Genomic DNA, 18,990 nt, shown 5'->3' with positions numbered 1-18,990 from the left:
TGAGGTCATTAAAGATCCCATGGCACTTATCGTAAGAGTAGGGGTGTTAACCCCGGTGTCCTGGCTAAATTCCCAATCTGGCCCTCAACCATCACGGTCACCTAATAATCCCCAGTTTACAATTGGCTCATTCATCCCCCTCCTCTCCCCTGTAACTATTCCCCAGGTCGTTGCTGCAAATGAGAACGTGTTCTCAGTCAACTTACCTGGTAAAATAACGGTAAAATAAAAAATAAAATAAAAATCTTCCCCATTATCCCCTGGTTATTTAAACCTGTGTTTTCTGTCTGTCTGTGCCAGTTCGACTTGTATGTTCCAAGTCAACCAGCGTGTTTTTCCCCGTGCTCCTGCCTTTTCTATTCTCTTTTGCTAGTCCTCCCGGTTTTGACCCTTGCCTGTTTTCTGGTCTCTGTACCCACCAGCCTGACCATTCTGCCTGCCCTGCCCTGACCTCGAGCCTGCCACTCTGTACCTCCTGGACTCTGAACTGGTTTTGACCTTTTGCCTGTCCACGACCATTCTCTTGCCTACCCCTTTTAGATTATTAATAAATATCAAAGACTCAAACCATCTGCATCTGGGTCTCGCATTGTGCCCTTATAGTACGAACTGGCCCCCTGCCGGCACAGGGTTTTTCTTTGTGGAAAAGAAGGACAAGACCCTGCGTCCATGCATTGACATAACGATCAAGAATTGTTACCCCCTACCACTCCTCTCCTTGGCTTCCGAACCTCACCAGGGGGCTACCATCTTTTCCAAACTGGACCTTTGGAATGCCTACCACCTGGTTCGGATACGCGAAGGGGATGAGTGGAAGACAGCCTTCAACACTTCCAGACCCTGGTAAACGATGTGCTTCGGGACATGTTAAACCGTGTCGTGTCCGTCTACCTCGACATCATCCTGTTTTTTTCCCTTCTGCCCAAGAACACGTCCTCCATGTTAGACAAGTCCTTCAGCGTCTCCTGGAGAATTAGTTATTTGTGAAAGCGGAGAAATGCGAGTTCCACCGTTCTACCCTCTCCTTTCTGGGATATGTCATCGTGGAAGGAAATGTCCAGATGGACCCGGAAAAGGTGAAAGCAGTAGTGGATTGGCCCCAACCTACGTCCAGGGTGCAGCTACAACGTTTCCTGGGGTTTTCCCATTTCTACCGGTGTTTTATTCGAGGCTACAGCACCCTGGCGGGCCCCCCTCTCGGCACTCACCTCTCCCAAGGTACCGTTCACATGGTCCCCAGCGGTTGACATAGCCTTTGTGGACCTGAAGTGTTGGTTCACTACAGCCCCCATCCTCGTCCATCCGGACCCAAACCGTCGGTTTGTGGTTGAGGTCGATGCTTCTGAAGTTGGAGTGGGGGCTATCCTGTCCCAGCGATCTGTCCAGGACCAAAAGCTCCATTCCTGTTCCTTCCTGTCCCATCGTCTCAACTCTGCAGAAAGAAACTAGGACGTGTGTAACCGAGAACTCCTGGCGGTCAAGATGGCACTGGAGGAGTGGAGACTGGCTGAAGGGAGCAGAACATCCGTTTGGAATATCTCCGCACAACCAAGCGCCTTAACTCCAGGCAGGCCCAGTGGGCTCTGTTATTCACCAGGTTGAACTTCACAATTTCCTATCGCCCAGGGTCCAAGAATGTTAAACCTGTTGCCCTCTCTCGCCTGTACAGTCCCGCTGCCACATCCTCTGACTCCGAGACCATCCTCCCTACCTCATGCCTTGCGGCTGCTGTGGGCTGGGGTATTGAGACCCTGGTCTGGCAAGGCACAACGTTCCCAGCATGCCCCTGGAGGTGGCCCGGCTAACCGGTTGTTCCGTCTAATTCAGTCCGGTCCCGGGTCCTGAAATGGGCTCATTCCTCCTGGCGAGTTCCGGATGACCCTGGCCTTCCTCCGACAACGTTTCTGGTGGCCCACAATGGTTCCTGACGCATCTGCCTTCGTTGCGCATGCACCGTTTGTGCTCAGAATAAGACTCCTTCCGGCCTCCTTCAGCCACTACCTGTCCCTCATCGTCCCTGGTCCCATATCCCCTGGACTTTGTCACTGGGCTCCCTCCGTCTGATGGCAACACCGTCATTCTGACGGTAGTGGATCGGTTTTCCAAGGCCGCCCATTTCATCCCTCTCCACAAACTACCCTCTGCCAAAGAGACGGCCCAGCTCATGGTGCAGCACGTCTTCAGGATCCACGGACTCCCGGTGGACATGGTCTCCGACCGGGGTCCTCAGTTCTCGTCTCAGTTCTGGAACGCGTTCTGCACCCTTATTGGGTCGTCGGCCAGCCTGTCCTCCGGATTCCATCCCCAATCCAACGGCCAGTTGGAGCGGGCAAACCAAGACCTAGAAACAACTTAAGATGCCTCGTCTCGACCAACCCACTACCTGGAGCCGACAACTGGTTTGGGTGGAGTATGCCGGGAACACTCTTCTCTGTTTGGCCACGGGACTCTCCCCTTTCGAGTGCTCCATGGGAATATCAACCTCCTCTCTTCCCAGAACATGAGCAGGAAGTCAACATACCCTCGGCCCAGATGTTCCGTCCGTCACTGTCGGCGTACCTGAAAAAAGAGCCCGGGGCGGCGCATTCTCAAGACCAACTCCAGGTATAGTCGACAAGCAGATTGCCCCGGGACTCCAGCTCCTCGCTATCGCATTAGGCCGAGGGTACGGCTATCCACACGGGACCTGCCCCTTCGGGTGAAGTCCCGCAAATTTCCCCCCGTTTCATTGGCCCTTTCCCATCTCTAGAGTCCTTAGTTCCACTGCGGTTCGTCTTTTGTTACCTCCTGTACTCTCCGTATTCACCCTACATTCCATGTGTCTAGGATTAAGCCCGTGTCTCACAGCCCTATTTTCTGAAACTCTCCCACAGAAAATATTGTGCACCTGGAGAAGTGGCAGGTTGGCTTACTGTAGGTTACGCTCATCGCGTAGAGTCACAAATTCAACAGAAAAGTTTAAAGCTATGAAGCCTGTAAGAATCTTTGATACGCTAGCAGTGCTCATCCTGTTGGTAGGCGCAAATTATGTGTAGGCCTACGGCAGATACGGCTGTATGTGTAGGCCTACGGCAGCTACGGCTGTATGAATAGACCTACGGCAGCAACGCTGCAATTTGTATTATGTGTAGACGCTACGGCTGCATTTTGTATTATGTGTAGCGCTACGGCAGCTACGGCTGCATTTTGTATTATGTGTAGACCTACGGCTGCATTTTGTATTATGTGTAGGCCTACGGCAGCTACGGCTGCATTTTGTATTATGTGTAGACCTACGGGCTGCATTTTGTATTATGTGTAGGCCTACGGCAGCTACGGCTGCATTTTGTATTTGTGTAGACCTACTGCTACATTTTGTATTATGTGTAGGCCTAGGCAGCTACGGCTGCATTTTGTATTATGTGTAGACCTACTGCTGCATTTTGTATTATGTGTAGACCTACGGCTGCATTTTGTATTATGTGAGACCTACGGCTGCATTTATATTATGTGTAGGCCTACGGCAGCTATGGCTGCATTTTGTATTATGTGTAGACCTACGGCTGCATTTTGTATTATGTGTAGTCCTACGGCAGCTACGGCTGCATTTTGTATTTTGTGTAGACCTACTGCTACATTTGTATTATGTGTAGGCCTACGGCAGCTACGGCTGCATTTTGTATTATGTGTAGACCTACTGCTGCATTTTGTATTATGTGTAGGCCTACGGCAGCTACGGCTGCATTTTGTATTATGTGTAGACCTACGGCTGCATTTTGTATTATGTGTAGACCTAGGCTGCATTTGGTATTATGTGTAGGCCTACGGCAGCATTTTTATTATGTGTAGGCCTACGCTGCTAACGGGTGCATTTTGTATTATGTGTAGGTCTACGGCTGCATTTGTATTATGTGTAGGTCTACGGCAGCTATGGCTGCATTTTGTATTATGTGTAGGTCTACGGCAGCTACGGCTGCATTTTGTATATTGTAGGTCTACGGCTGCATTTTGTATTATGTGTAGGTCTACGGCTGCATTTTTGTATACACTTGTAATGTCATAATGGGGTGCATATCTTTCTTGTGCCATTATACAAACAATGGTTGTTGATGTGTAAGGCTACATTTCAAATACATTTTGTACATTTCAACAGCAGTAGGACCAATCTACCTTATTTTATTAGAGCTCATAAAAGCAATACTAGTTGTTGTCCACCCATGTATTTAAAATGTCACCTCAGGCATGTCATCCTGGAGCCGGACCTGCTCTTCATTCTCTCCCCCCACCCGCAAAATGTACGATGCCATCTCGCACGTGTCTTTCCATCACACATGTAAACAACTCACTGAGCTATAGCTTGCCCACTTCATAGCAATCTGCTCAATTCTCATTGCTATCCGCACTGCATGATTGGTGGAGGGGAACGTTTAGATGAAAATAATGTAGGTTCCAACCCCTGCTTAATACACACCAACAAGCACCAATGCACACCTAATACACATCAACAGCATTAACAACACACCTAATACACATCAAACAGCATTTAACACACACCTAATACACATCAACAAGCATTAACACACACCTAATTAACACAAATCAACAGCATAACACACACCTAAACACATCAACAGCCATTAACACATACCTAATACATCAACACGCATTAACCACACACCTAATAAGACATCACAGCAATTAACACACACCTAATACACATCAACAACATTAACAACACACCTAATACACACACCAACAGCATTAACACACACCATCACACACATTTAACACACACACTAATAACACACATCAACAGCATTAACACACACCTAATACACATCAACAGCATTAACACACACCTAATACACATCAACAGCATTAACACACACCTAATAAACAATATGAACAGCCCCGAAAAGACAGGACCAGCTCCCTAATTGAGACACAGCATCCTACACATAACTAATAAAATAAATAGGCAACACATAGTTCCCCAAGAGCTCATCATCCTTGTTCCTTCCAGTTTTAAAAAGCCCTTGAAGTAGCACACCCAGGGATGGATATTAAGCTAGCTAGCTAGCCTGAGGCTAGTACTGTTCAACCGGGCTAGTAGAAAATGGACCAAACTAGCCTGCCGCCTAGAGAAATGTTGTCTTTTCAAATATTGCATGGCACAGATTTTAGACCCGGGCTAGTAAAAATGGTAGTCTACTAGCCTGGCTGGCCAGTGCCCAACATCCTTAAGTTCCATCCCTGAGCCTGCTCAGAGCACACTGCAGTCTGCACAACATACAGTCAGAGGGAAAATGATCTGAGCAACTGAAACTGGCTGTGTGTGTGGTGCGTGCGTGTGTGTGGTGCGTGTGTGTGGTGCGTGCGTGTGTGCGTGCGTGCGTGCGTCCTGCTATTGCAACAGAGCCCAGGTCTGCGACACAAGGACTTCACAGGTGAACTAGCTGTCTCTCATCCATCCAGTGCTGGATAGCAATAGCTAGCTAACATAGCATCCCTCTCTGTTTGAGTCAGGTGTTTGAGTAGGTTAAACTAGCTAGCTACATTCACTAGCTAAGTGAAAGTTTTTTWWAAATACAACTAAATCTCAATCTGTCTCTCTCTCTCTTTTGCTTCTCCTTAATTTAGGAATACATTAAGTTGTTCAAAACTGTTAAACTATTGTCTTTCTCTCTTTGAGTCAACTACTCACCACATTTTATGCACTGTAGTGCTAGCTAGCTGTAGCTTATGCTATCAGTACTACACTATATATACAAAAGTATGTGGACACCACTTAAAATGAGTGGATTCGGCTATTTCAGACACACCCGTTGCTGGGAGGTGTATAAAATTGAGTACACAGCCATACAAACTCCATAGACAAACATTGGCAATAGAATGGTGAAGAGCTCAGTGACTTTCAACGTGGCACCATCATYGGATGCCACCTTCCAAACAAGTCAGTTCGTAAAATTTCTGCCCTGCTAGAGCTGCCCTGGTCAACTGTAAGTGCTGTTATTCTGAAGTGGAAACGTCTAGGAGCAACAACGGCTCAGCTGCGAAGTGGTAGGCCACAAAATCTCACAGGACAGGACCGCCGAGTGCTGAAGCGCTTAGAGTTCCAAACTGCCTCTGGAAGCAACATCAGAACAAGAATTGATCACCATGTGCATTGCCAAGTGTCGCTGGAGTGGTGTAAAGCTCACCGCCATTGGACTCTGGAGCAGTGGAAATGCATTCTCTGGAGTGATGAATCACATTTCACCATCTGGCTGTCCAACGGAGGATTCTGGTTTGGCGGATGCCAGGAGAACACCACCTGCCCGAATGCATAGTGCCAACTGTAAAGTTTGGTAGAGGAGGAATAACGGTCTGGGGCTGTTTTTCATGGTTTGGGCTAGGCCCCCCTTAGTAAAGGGGAATCTTAATGCTACAGAATACAATGACATTCTAGATGATTCTGTGCTTCCAACTTTGTGGCAACAGTTTAGGGAAGGCCCTTTCCTGCCCCCGTACACAAAGCGAGGTCCAAGCAGAAATGGTTTGTCGAGATCAGTGTGCAAGAAATTGACTGGCCTGCACAGAGCCCTGACCTCAACCCCGTCGAACACCTTTGTGATGAATTGGAATGCCAACTGCGAGCCAGGCCTAATCGCCCAACATCAGTGCCCAACCTCACTAATGCTCTTGTGGCTGAATGGAAGCAAGTCCCCGCAGCAATGTTCCAACATCTAGTGGTAAGCCTTCCCAGAAGAGTGGAGGCTATTATAGCAGCAAAGGGGGGACCAACTCCATATTAATACCAATGATTTTGGAACAAGATTTTCGACAAGCAGGTTTCCACATACTTTTGGTAATGTAGTGTAGATTGATTCTCTGATCCTTTGATTGGGTGGACAACATGTCAGTTCATGCTGCAAGAGCTCTAATAGGTTGGAGGAAATCCTCCAGAAGTTGTCAGAATTATTGTGTAAGTCTATAGAAGGGGGTGAGAACCATGAGCCTCCTAGGTTTTATATTGAAGTCAATGTACCCAGAGGAGAACGGAAACTACTGTAGACCTTCATTGCAAAACAGTGTGTTTTAATCAATTATTTGTTGACGTGAATATATTTAGTATAGTTTTATCAAAAAAACTTTAGTATAGTTTTATCAAAAAAACTTTTTGAATGTTTCACTATTTTTATCTTTATGAAATTCACTGAGGAGGATGGTCCTCCCCTTCCTCCTCTGATGAGCCTCCACTGTCACAGATATGTGACTAACATTTTGTCAACTTTAAAGACCCTGCTGCCATTTATTAAAGATAATTTTAAGGAAATCTGGGTCAGGCAGAGATTGCATGCGAGTCAGACAATGGGATTAACAGAGGGATCAGCTGACGATACCCTCCTACAGTTATCTCTGGACCTCATCACACCACATGCTGGCCGCAGGCAACAACACTTCTAGTCATATCTTACTGGTTTCATTGCAGATAGAAGAAAATTACAAATATATATAAAAAAATAATTTTACAGTCAATGCCAATATCAAACTATCATATTAGTTGTATGCACTAAAAGCATTGATAATAACAGATGAATCAATTACTTAACAACATCCGCTGAGAACTTTACTTGAGCCCCTGTGTTTCCTGGCCAGGCCACATGGTTAGGAATAACTCTATAGGGCCGGTCAGAGATTTTCAGCCTTTCTTACCTCCGGGGTAGAGAAGGGTTTTGACAAAGTGATTGACCCTGTTACTGGCCATAATATTGTGTTCTAAGACAAACGGGGAAAGTTGACCTGTTTTAGATAGTGTTTAGAACAGCAGGAAGGAAACAGGAGGTGAGGGTCAACCTGACTGGGCTGATGACTGGGCTGGCTGGGAGGGTAAACCTGACTGGGCTGATGACTGGGCTGGCTGGGGAGGGTAACCCTGACTGGGCTGATGACTGGGCTGGCTGGAGGGTCAACCTGACTGGCTGATGACTGGGCTGGCTGGGAGGGTCAACCTGACTGGGATGATGACTGGGCTGGCTGGGAGGGTCAACCTGACTGGGCTGATGACTGGGCTGTGGGAGGGTCAACCTGACTGGGCTGATGACTGGGCTGGCTGGGAGGGTCAACCTGACTGGGCTGATGACTGGTGGCTGGGAGGGCAACCTGACTGGGCTGATGACTGGGCTGGCTGGGAGGGTCAACCTGACTGGGCTGATGACTGGGCTGGCTGGGAGGGTCAACCTGATGGCTGATGCCTGGGCTGGCTGGGAGGGGAACTCAAAATGATGACAGCAACACTCTCACCTGAGACACTGTAGTGCAGCGGTGTAGAATTAGGGCAGCAACACTCTCACCTGAGACACTGTAGTGCAGCGGTGTAGAATTAGGGCAGCAACACTCTCACTTGAGACACTGTAGTGCAGCGGTGTAGAGTTAGGACAGCAACACTCTCACTTGAGACACTGTAGTGCAGCGGTGTAGAATTAGGGCAGCAACACTCTCACCTGAGACACTGTAGTGCAGCGGTGTAGAATTAGGGCAGCAACACTCTCACCTGAGACACTGTAGTGCAGCGGTGTAGAATTAGGGCAGCAACACTCTCACCTGAGACACTGTAGTGCAGCGGTGTAGAATTAGGGCAGCAACACTCTCACGTGAGACCATAGAATTAGGAATTAGAGTACTAGAATGGAAATGAACTCTTAGATGGGATAAAGGTCAGCCATTTTGGTAAGGGAGTTGGTCAACCATTGTTTGCCAGTAGCTGTGATAAAGATATTGTGTAAAATAATACATTTGAAGAGTTTATCTGCACTGTATGTTAGCTAGCTAGCCAGACAGTTTTAGAGGAATGATTCCATTCATTTTCCAAATTAACTGCTAATATGCCAACATTCCATTCAAACAATGCAGTCAATCCACAGCCATGCTCTGACTGAAATCAGTGGATGATATGACTTAGACAAGTTGTAAATGCAACAAGTACTGATATTGTATCAAATAATAGCACTCACAGCTTTAGAAGAAAACAAAAAGGAAGACATTTATGGTCTGTTTACAGATACTGTATTTTAGGGCTATTTATACAGAAAAAAACAAAATTAGGGCAGAATGCCAAAGACATGGTCAAAACAGGTCATTATTCACCCTTTGTGGAATATTACCTCAAAGTCAGCTGACATGGTTGTTGTTAAATCCAAAAGACTAAGCTAAAAACAATGTGCGTGTCAAACAGAAAAGGAATTGATTGGACAATAGACTGATGATAGTACAAGCATAGCAACATTCAAAAACGATACTTTGCAACCTTGCAACCACTGCTCTTTGAATCCAGACTAGTTTGCGTGTGATGCTTCTTGGTAAATGCAGAGTCCATTTGCAGAGGAGGTGGTGACCTGACATACTGCCAAATAGAGCAAGGAGTGGGCTGGCCCTGGTTTCTTCTGACACACACAGAGCTCCTCACCTCAGGAATCAGTATCCCTATTCAGGCCAATTCAATATGTTGTGTAATATTATGCTCTTTTACACTATAATTTAACAAAATGTAACATTGGCGGTCTAAAAAACAGCCTTGAAAGCTATGGGAGGTGGAACTAAATGTCCGAAATGGCACCCTATAGGGGACTACTTTTGACCAGGGCCCTTAGACTACACTTGTAAATCAAGTGCTGATCACGTCAAAGTGTTGTGGTGAATATGCGACACATGAACACATGTAACGAATGTTGTCAGAGCTGTATGAAGTAGTAGTACGTACATATAATCCCTCCATACAGGCACAGGATAGTACAGTCACATACATACATAATATATATATATATATATATATATGGCTCTGGTCCAGGCCATCAATCTTTAAACCCATCCTTGTGAGGTGATTTTTCACCTGGAGAGGAACTCAAATGGAGGGGGCTTGAATTTTCATGGTCATACAATTTTTAAGCGGACCAAAACTTGAATGTTTTACAGACACACTACAAATTGATATACACCCTTCAATTTCCTCAGGGATTGTTTTTTTGTATAGTTGTTTGGATTATAATAAATGGCTATACATATATGAGAGATTCTTTGAGATAATCAAACACATTGCCAATATTATTGAATAATATAAAACTCAGCCCATATATAAACAACCAATATTTACATTTCTACTGTCATTAATTTATTATGATCACACATTATATGCTCCCCATATTGTTTATAACATGTGCAACTAATGTAATCTATTTCAGTTATAGCTGTGACTCAACAGTTTTTATGGAAGACGTCCATGAACCAACATATTCATGAACATGTGTCCAGAATAACTTTGTCTTTGTAATTATGATACAAATTGGTACTGTCAACTACAAGCACCTGCATAAACAAATAGTTCTGCATCTAAAATCAGACAGGACCAAAATGAGTGAACGCTGAAATGAGACGCAGCACAGGAGCAGGGAAAAACACATGGTCACATCGGTTATAAGGGCACTGCAAGGCATCCACAGCATCCTATAAGCGTTAAAACCCATACTGTGCTGATAGTGGAGTTATCCTTACCTATGCAGAGCTGTACAACATACGCGTAGTAAGACCAAGCCACTATGAGGGTGATAAAAATAACTGGAATCCAATACAAAACTGTCTGACAGCTCCGTTTGATACTACGCGAGCCCGACGGCGCCATATTCTATTTAGACACCATTTGTTTGACATTAAGTTTTTGTCTGTCTGTCACTTCATTACTGCCTGTAAATCGCGTATGATCGACAGCCAGGACGTAGCACTTCTGTTCTGCTGCCCCCACCTCGTTTCGCAGAGAGCGGCAGCGCGACGTCTCTCGTTCCTCTCTGCGCTGCAAAATAGTCAGCACCACCCCTTTTCACCAAGTTGCCATGACGTTCGTGGGATGCTGCAAACACATTTTTATTCTTTGGAATGATCCAATTGAGCCTCTGACCATTGATTCAGAGAAAATAATGTGAATCACCATTTAAGTTGTTTTTAATGTTGTCTTGCCATAGATCTAACGTTGGTGAAAGTAGGCCTACAGTGTATGATGGAGAAAACAATTATCAGACCTTATGCTTCATTAAATGTGCCTTTTTGTAGAATAGGCCTATTTGATTGTCTTTTATGTCAATAAGTAAAACAGGGCTGTCTGTGCATATGCTGGTAATAATATATAGCCCCTCTGTTTCAAATGTCTGAGGAATGTGTGACACAGTCAGCTGGTAATTAGCTGACTTGTGTGAAAACACCAACCAAATATTTCCTTTGAGGTCAGGGGTTGTTCAAGTGTGCGTGTGTGTGTGTGTGTGTGTGTGTGTGTGTGTGTGTGTGTGGTGTGTGTGTGTGTGTGTGTGTGTGTGTGTGTGTGTGTGTGTGTGTGTGTGTGTGTGTGTGTGTGTGTGTGTGTGTGTGTGTGTGTGTGTGTTGTGTGTGTGTGTGTGTGTGTGGTGTGTGGTGTTGGAATCCAGAACAAAAATGACACAGAGCTATTGATTGTTCTTAACATCTTTATTTACCAAGTCAATGTAACAGCCTGCAACAGCCTGTGTAATCCATTTGATCATCTAAACAAAGTTCTGTAGAGAGAGCTGTCATCCACATGACTTCCAAACATCATTCAAAAGAGGTAAACTAAGAGGAGATGTAGGATATTCACATTACTAATGTATTCTGTTATACCATGCAAAGAAGTAGGCTAATTAGACAAAACCATTTATTTGATTTAATATGTAACATACGAGATAATATTGTTAGACATTGGAACTAGCAAACCAAGGGCTATGTTCAATCTGTATCGCTGGAGCATTACAGATAGCATGCTAAACACGTAAAGGCCATTTCCTATTGAGCCGACATCTGCAGCGTTTACAATGAGTCTCTGCTAACACAGGAACATTAAATTCCAACCACACTAACGCTGAATTTCTGTGATACGGATTTAATAGAGACCCAAGTCTCTATTCAAGCAGGAAATCCACCACTTCAGATCAGAACTACYGTCTCTAGAAAACATCACTGAAATGCATATACACTATATTTGACATTTTAAAATATATATGTCATGATGGTACACAGTAGAACAAGATTTTCCTGGGTAACCCATTGGGAAATAAACACAGGTACGCCTCTGAACAGTAACCTCATGTTATTTAAACATTGTATTTTGCCTTTAGTAAAAACAATTACCGCAAATTAATATAGTCCTCATTGTATAGAATCCCTGTCAGTAGGCTGAATAGGCCTAGTATGAATAGTGTGTATAGTTAATATACACACTGAATTTCTCCATTACATCAGAGTAAACTCTTGATTATAATAATTATTAACGGAGTTAGCTGCCTCTATTTACACAATGAACCCCAGAGATAAAACCCCCATTTGAAAGGTGTTAGCTAGCTGGCTCTGAGTTATTTGAGAATCAGCTGCAGAAGGCAGCCATGTGAACAGAACACAAGAGGGAGGCTGTACTCCCCTGCGTAAGCTGATCTGTGCAGTGGGCTGCAGACAGGCTTGGAGAAAGTATGTCAGCAATGCATAGAGGCAGATTAGCAGGTTTAGGACTGGGAGGGAACCACACTGAACAATACTACACACACTGTCAGAGCTACAGCCTGCCAGCCACAAAACAACCAAATGGGTTTTTCCTTTTCAGAGACTTACAGTGATAAACAAACAAATGAATAACAAATGAATACGGTAAAATGGTGAATAAATACTGTACATAGATAGATAGATGAATCAATAATATATTCACCCTGGGTGACTAAATCTGTTACAACAATAGGTTGGAGTTTCCAGTGACCCTATCAGCTCGTGTGACTTGTAGAAGACCAGGAAGGTGTTAAACCAGTCCTGATCCATAGCATTCCCCTGATTTCATTTGTTTTTAAACAATCTGGTAGAAAAATAAAATACCATCAATGCAATTTAACATCACAGCACTACATATTGTTGATTTCAGACTGAAAGCTGAACAACAAGCTTAAGACTTCAGGTATTTAAAATGGCTTAGTTTTAGGGTCATCAGAGAAATCCTTTGTTTTCTCACATCAATCTCAACTTGAAAACACCTCGAGTAGCATCCAACTAGGCCTAGGTGGGGAGAATCCTAGTTCAGTTCACCTTTTTAGACCACTATGCAGAGACTGACACATTCATCTATCCTTCTCTCATCTTCACATTGATAGCAAAATGAACTGTACTGTTGTTTTGAATGATCTTCATGGATCAGGGGAAGTCTATCCAGGTAGAGGGGGGTGCAGACTGAGAGTGCAGGACATTCAGCTGGTGATCTGCAAAAGGAAAAGTAATTATTAGAGAATACATTGAGGAACATAGCACACACAGCATCTAACACTATCGACCTGTTCAGTGACAACATAAAAATACTGGAGAAAGAAACTGTACTGCTGAGTTAATTATAAACTAACCTCAAGAATCCCTAGATGGCCTAGAGCTTTTCCTGGTCAGATCAGGTGTTCAGGAACAACTCCTGGCCATAATCTCATACCAATGATGTACAGTATATAAACACTAGATGTCTACATTGGTTTTAGCTCACAGTAGTATATTGTATTAGACACCTTGACGCATACTTTTAAATTATACAAACAAAAAAAATCTTAAAGCTGGAATCCATAATGGTGAAACTGCCACGTCCATTTGAGATATTACAACAACAAAGAAGCTACTTCAAACAATGACACAGCTTTTTCCCCTCGGACATCATGGAGCATCACTGAACATCATTGAACATCATTACACATCATTGCACATCATTGAACATCATTGCACATCATTGAACATCATTGCACGCACGATAGAACAGCAGTGTATGTACTTTCTTTTTTTTACCACAATGTTGGATGCTCCTCTCCTCCGTTTAATCAACAAAACAAAAACAATAACAAATGTGTTGGGGCAAACAGTGGCGCTGTTTCCCCTTATGCGGATTTCAGCTTTAAAGTAGAATGGTTAGAGTGCTAAAGTTACTGTCACCACTACAAGAAAGAAATACTTAAATGCATGTAATTTTGTGCTTGAAAAATGAAATTCAAATACTGTAGAAWTCCATTAATTCCTATGGAGGAACTGCTCCTACTGAGGAGTACCAATATGGAAAATGGTGGCTTCAGAGCCTCTCATTGGCCAATACATTGCATCAGCAATCTAGTGTTTGTATAGCAACATAATTGGGCAAGTTTGTTTTGCATGACCCAGTGCCCTTGAGTGGTGGATATTGTATTTAAGGACCAATGAAACGGTCTAAAATGTGCACATACACTATATATACAAAAGTATGTGGACARCCCTTCAAATTAGAGGATTTGGCTATTTCAGCCATATCCATTGCTGACAGGTGTATCAAATCGAGCACACAGCCATGCAATCGCCATAGAAAAACATTGGCAGTAGAATGTTCTTACTGAAGACCTCAATGACTTTCAACGTGGCACCATCATAGGATGCCACCTTTCCAACAAGTCAGTTCGTCAAATTTCTGCCTGCTAGAGCTGCTGTTATTATGAAGTGGAAACATCTAGGAGCAYCAATGGCTCAGCAGCGAAGAGGTAGGCCACATAAGCTCACAGAACGGAACCGCCGAGTGCTGAAGAGCGTAACGCGTAAAAATTGTCTGTCCTCGGTTGCAACACTCACTACCGACTTCCAAACTTTATTTATGAATTTTTTATTTACCTTTATTTAACCAGGTAGGCAAGTTGAGAACAAGTTCTCATTTACAATTGCGACCTGGCCAAGATAAAGCAAAGCAGTTCAACATACAACAACACAGAGTTACACATGGAGTAAAACAAACATACAGTCAATAATACAGTAGAAAAATAAGTCTATATACAATGTGAGCAAATAGTGAGATAAGGGGGGTAAAGGCAAAAAAAGGCCATGGTGGCGAAGTAAATACAAATAGCAAGTAAAACACTGGAATGGTAGATTTGCAGTGGGAGAATGTGCAAAGTAGAATTTAAATAATGGGGTGCAAAGAAGCAAAATAAATAAATAAATACAGTAGGGAAGAGGTAGTGTTTTGGGCTAAATTATAGATGGACTATGTACAAGTGCAGTAATCTGTGAGCTGCTCTGACAGCTGGTGCTTAAAGCTAGTGAGGAGATAAGTGTTTCCAGTTTCAGAGATTTTTGTAGTTCGTTCCAGTCATTGGCCGCAGAAACTGGAAGGAGAGGCGGCCAAATGAGGAATTGGCTTTGGGGGTGACCAGAGAGATATACCTGCTGGAGTGCGTGCTACAGGTGGTGCTGCTATGGTGACCAGCGAGCTGAGATAAGGGGGACTTTACCTAGCAGGTCTTGTAGATGACCTGGAGCCCGGGGTTTGGCGACGAGTATAAAGCGAGGGCCAGCCAACGAGAGCGTACAGGTCGCAGTGGTGGGTAGTATATGGGGCTTTGGTGACAAAACGGATGGCACTGTGATAGACTGCATCCAATTTATTGAGTAGGGTATTGGAGGCTATTTTGTAAATGACATCGCCGAAGTCGAGGATCGGTAGGATGGTCAGTTTTACGAGGGTATGTTGCAGCTGCATAGGAAGGGATGCTTTGTTGCGAAATAGGAAGCCAATTCTAGATTTAACTTTGGATTGGAGATGTTTGATGTGAGTCTGGAAGGAGAGTTTACAGTCTAAACAGACACCTAGGTATTTGTAGTTGTCCACATATTCTAAGTCAGAACCGTCCAGAGTAGTGATGATGGACYGGCGGGCAGGTGCAGGCAGCGATCGGTTGAAGAGCATGCATTTAGTTTTACTTGTATTTAAGAGCAGTTGTATGGCATTGAAGCTTGTCTGGATGGTTGTTAACACAGTGTCCAAAGAAGGGCCAGAAGTATACAGAATGGTGTCATCTACCTCTGGAAGCAATGTCAAAACAAAAACTGTTTGTCGGTAGCTTCATGAAATGGGTTTCCATGGGCGAGCAGCCGCACACAAACCTAAGGTCACCATGCGCAATGCCATGGAGATGTGTAAAGCTTGCCGCCATTGGTCTCTGGAGGAGAGGAAATGCCTTCTCTGGAGTGATGAGTCACGCTTCACCATCTGGCAGTCCGATAGACGAAACTGGGTTGGCCTACATCTCCCAATGCATAGTGCCAACTGTAAAGCTTGGTGGAGGAGGAATAATAGTCTGGTTTGGGATAGACCCCTTACTTCCAGTGAAGGGAAATCTTAAAGCTACAGCATACAATGACATTCTAGATGATTCTGTGATTACAACTTTGTGGCAACAGTTTGTGGAAGTCCCTGTTTCAGCTTGACAATGCCCCCGTGCTCAAAGTGAGGTCCATGCAGAAATGGTTTGTCGAGATCGCTGTGGAAGAAATTGACTGGCCTGCACAGAGCCCTGACCTCAACCATATCGAACACCTTTGGGATGAATTGGAATGCAGACTGCGAGCCAGGCCTAATTTCCCAACATCAGTGCCCAACCTCACTAATGCTCTTGTGGCTGAATGGAAGCAAGTCCCCGCAGCATTGTTCCAACATCTAGTAGAAAGCCTTCCCAGGGGGGACCAACTACATATTAATACCCATTATTTTGGAATGAGATGTTCGACGAGCAGATGTCCACATACTTTTGYTCATGTAGTGTACACTCCTCCATGACCTTTGACCCTGAATGGGCTACAGACAAATAGCAGAGATTGAAAAACAATGCATTCTATGATTATATCCAAAATGGCACCCTATTCCRTATATAATGCACTACTTTTGACCAGAGCCCTATAATGTAGCGCACTATAAAGGGAATAGGATGCCATTTGGAATGCCATGTTCTATACTATGCTCTGTAAAATACACTCGGAGACAAGATGTTTTTATCTTTTAGTCCCATGTAAAAACATGCAGATCAGTTTGTAAGGTAAATGGACCCAGTGCCAGCCTTGTGTTGTTTCATCACATTGTTTGAGCAGTATGGTCTTTTTCCTGTGAAACATTCTTATGGGTTTAAATCGGACCGCTCATGTATGCAGAGTTAAGCTGGTGTCTGGTAGCAGTTAATCAGGCCTTAATATTACAGTATAACTCAATGCTGAGGCTGACAAGAGTTAGTGTGGAACTCTAACACATACCAGGAGCTGGCTTAATGTACCACATCCTAGGAGCTACTTAACATACTTCATCCCAGGAGATGACTTAACATACTTCATCCCAGGAGATGACTTAACATACCACATCCCAGGAGCTGACTTAATGTACCACATCCCAGGAGCTGACTTAATGTACCACATCCCAGGAGCTGACTTAACGTACCACATCACAGGAGCTGACTTAATGTACCACATCCCAGGAGCTGACTTAACATACCACATCCCAGGAGCTGACTTAACGTACCACATTACTAGTTGAAAAGAGAGATTGTTCTATCTACTTCATAAAAAATTAAGCTCCTTTGAAGAAGGACCTGGAACAAAGACCATCATAATGTGGTATGGTGGCATCTATATCTCCAAATCAAAATAGCATTAACTATACTTCTATTGTGGATTGAACAAAGAGTCTAGATATACCTATCTGCCTGACGAGATCTCCTTCTTCAGACAGGACTTGAAAGAAGTGAACTTCTTCTTGTCATCCACTCTAAACGCCTGAGAGAGAGAGATAAAGAGAGAGAGAGAGAGAAAGAGAAAGAGAGAATAATGTAAACAGAAAATATAAAATACAATGGTCATTATTCCCCACTAGGTGGAAGCAAATCTTCACAAAAATTGGAAGCAGAATTTAGAAGTGGAATTGAGACTGAACTCAAATGACCGTCAAAATGTCAGATAAGCGACTCATTTGACCATTAACTATTAACCATGAGCCAATGACCATGAACAAATTATCATGAATAAATGAACAAGAACCAATGAACATGAACCAATGTAAAACAAATAATGAATATGAAAACTGTTTGTTCCCATGTATTTGCGACATTGACATAAGGTAGTGACTGTGTCTAAACGATCAACATTATATAGTGACTGTTAGTTCAAATCATTTCCAATTGCGCCAAGGTTAGTTCCAATCGTTTCCAATTGGCCAAGGGTTAGTTCCAATCATTCCATTGGCCAAGGTTAGTTCCACATTGCAATTTCCAGTATTGGCCAAGGTTTAGTTCAAATTCGTTCCAGTGAGCCAAGGTTAGTTCCAATCATTCCATTGGCCAAGGTTAGTTCAAATCGTTCCATTGCCAAGGTTAGTTCCAATCAGTTCCATTGGCCAAGGTTAGTTCTAGTAAATTCTCGTCAATGCCCAAATAGGATTAGTTGTGCAATCATCTGGGCAATCATCGCAATTGGCCAAGTTAGTTCCAATCATTCCATTGCCAAGGTTAGTTCCAATCATTCCATTGGCCAGGTTAGTTCCAATCGTTCCATTGGCCAAGGTTAGTTCCCAATCATTCCATTGGCCAAGGTTAGTTCCAATCATTCCATTGCCAAGGTTTAGTTCCACTCTGTATTTGATTTGTTTGACTACTGAAATAAATGGACGAGGAATAACCAACACTGTTTTACACTGTCCACTGTTCCACTCTTCAACTGTTCCACTCGTCCACTCTTTCCACTGTTTACACTTTGTCCACTGTTAACACACCATCGATACACTATGACTGCGTCCCAAATGGCACCATATTCCCTATATAGTGCACTACTTTTGACCCCATTGACCTGGTATAGGGAAAAGGGTGCCATTTGGGACGGAGACTATAATGGTGGTCCAACTTAGTGGCACAAATAGTGGCATGTGATTCTGTTCCCCTCGTTCCTCTCAGATGAGTTGGCCCGGGCAGTCTATGTGACGACGGGGCTGAAGCTGACTAAACACCTGGTCAACACTGTGTTCCACATCTTCGACGAGGACCGTGACGGACAGCTCAGTTACAAGGAGTTCATTGGTGTCATGAAGGACCGGCTGCACGCCGCACGGTAAGGAGAGGGCAGGCAGGCAAGGAGGGAGGGAGGGAGGGTAAGACAGGCAGGGATGGAAGGAGGTGTATTAATTTCCGAAGTAGA

At 44.0% G+C, this 18,990-nt stretch overlaps 1 protein-coding gene and 1 long non-coding RNA gene across 3 annotated transcripts in view; both read right to left on the bottom strand.

Annotated features, from left to right (window-relative positions):
- zdhhc2 (zinc finger DHHC-type palmitoyltransferase 2) overlaps nucleotides 1–10,799 on the bottom strand; it is a 27,251-nt gene extending 16,452 nt beyond the window's left edge. For both annotated transcript variants that reach the window (XM_023992181.2, XM_023992182.2), the window contains exon 1: nucleotides 10,507–10,799. In XM_023992181.2, coding sequence (XP_023847949.1) covers nucleotides 10,507–10,633 — 127 coding nt within the window. In that variant the 5' untranslated portion in view covers nucleotides 10,634–10,799. The remainder of the gene's footprint in view (nucleotides 1–10,506) is intronic.
- Nucleotides 10,800–11,447: 648 nt separating this feature from the next.
- LOC139028121 (uncharacterized) lies at nucleotides 11,448–17,581 on the bottom strand. The gene is made up of 2 exons (XR_011480286.1): nucleotides 17,503–17,581; nucleotides 11,448–13,250 (listed from the first exon to the last, which is right to left on the bottom strand). It is a non-coding gene; the product is annotated as an uncharacterized lncRNA (long non-coding RNA).
- Between the last annotated feature and the right edge of the window lie 1,409 nt (nucleotides 17,582–18,990).

This window comes from Salvelinus sp. IW2-2015, linkage group LG8 (assembly GCF_002910315.2).
Source record: "Salvelinus sp. IW2-2015 linkage group LG8, ASM291031v2, whole genome shotgun sequence".
Lineage (NCBI taxonomy): Eukaryota > Metazoa > Chordata > Actinopteri > Salmoniformes > Salmonidae > Salvelinus > Salvelinus sp. IW2-2015.
This window is presented reverse-complemented; position numbering and strand designations above follow the sequence as displayed.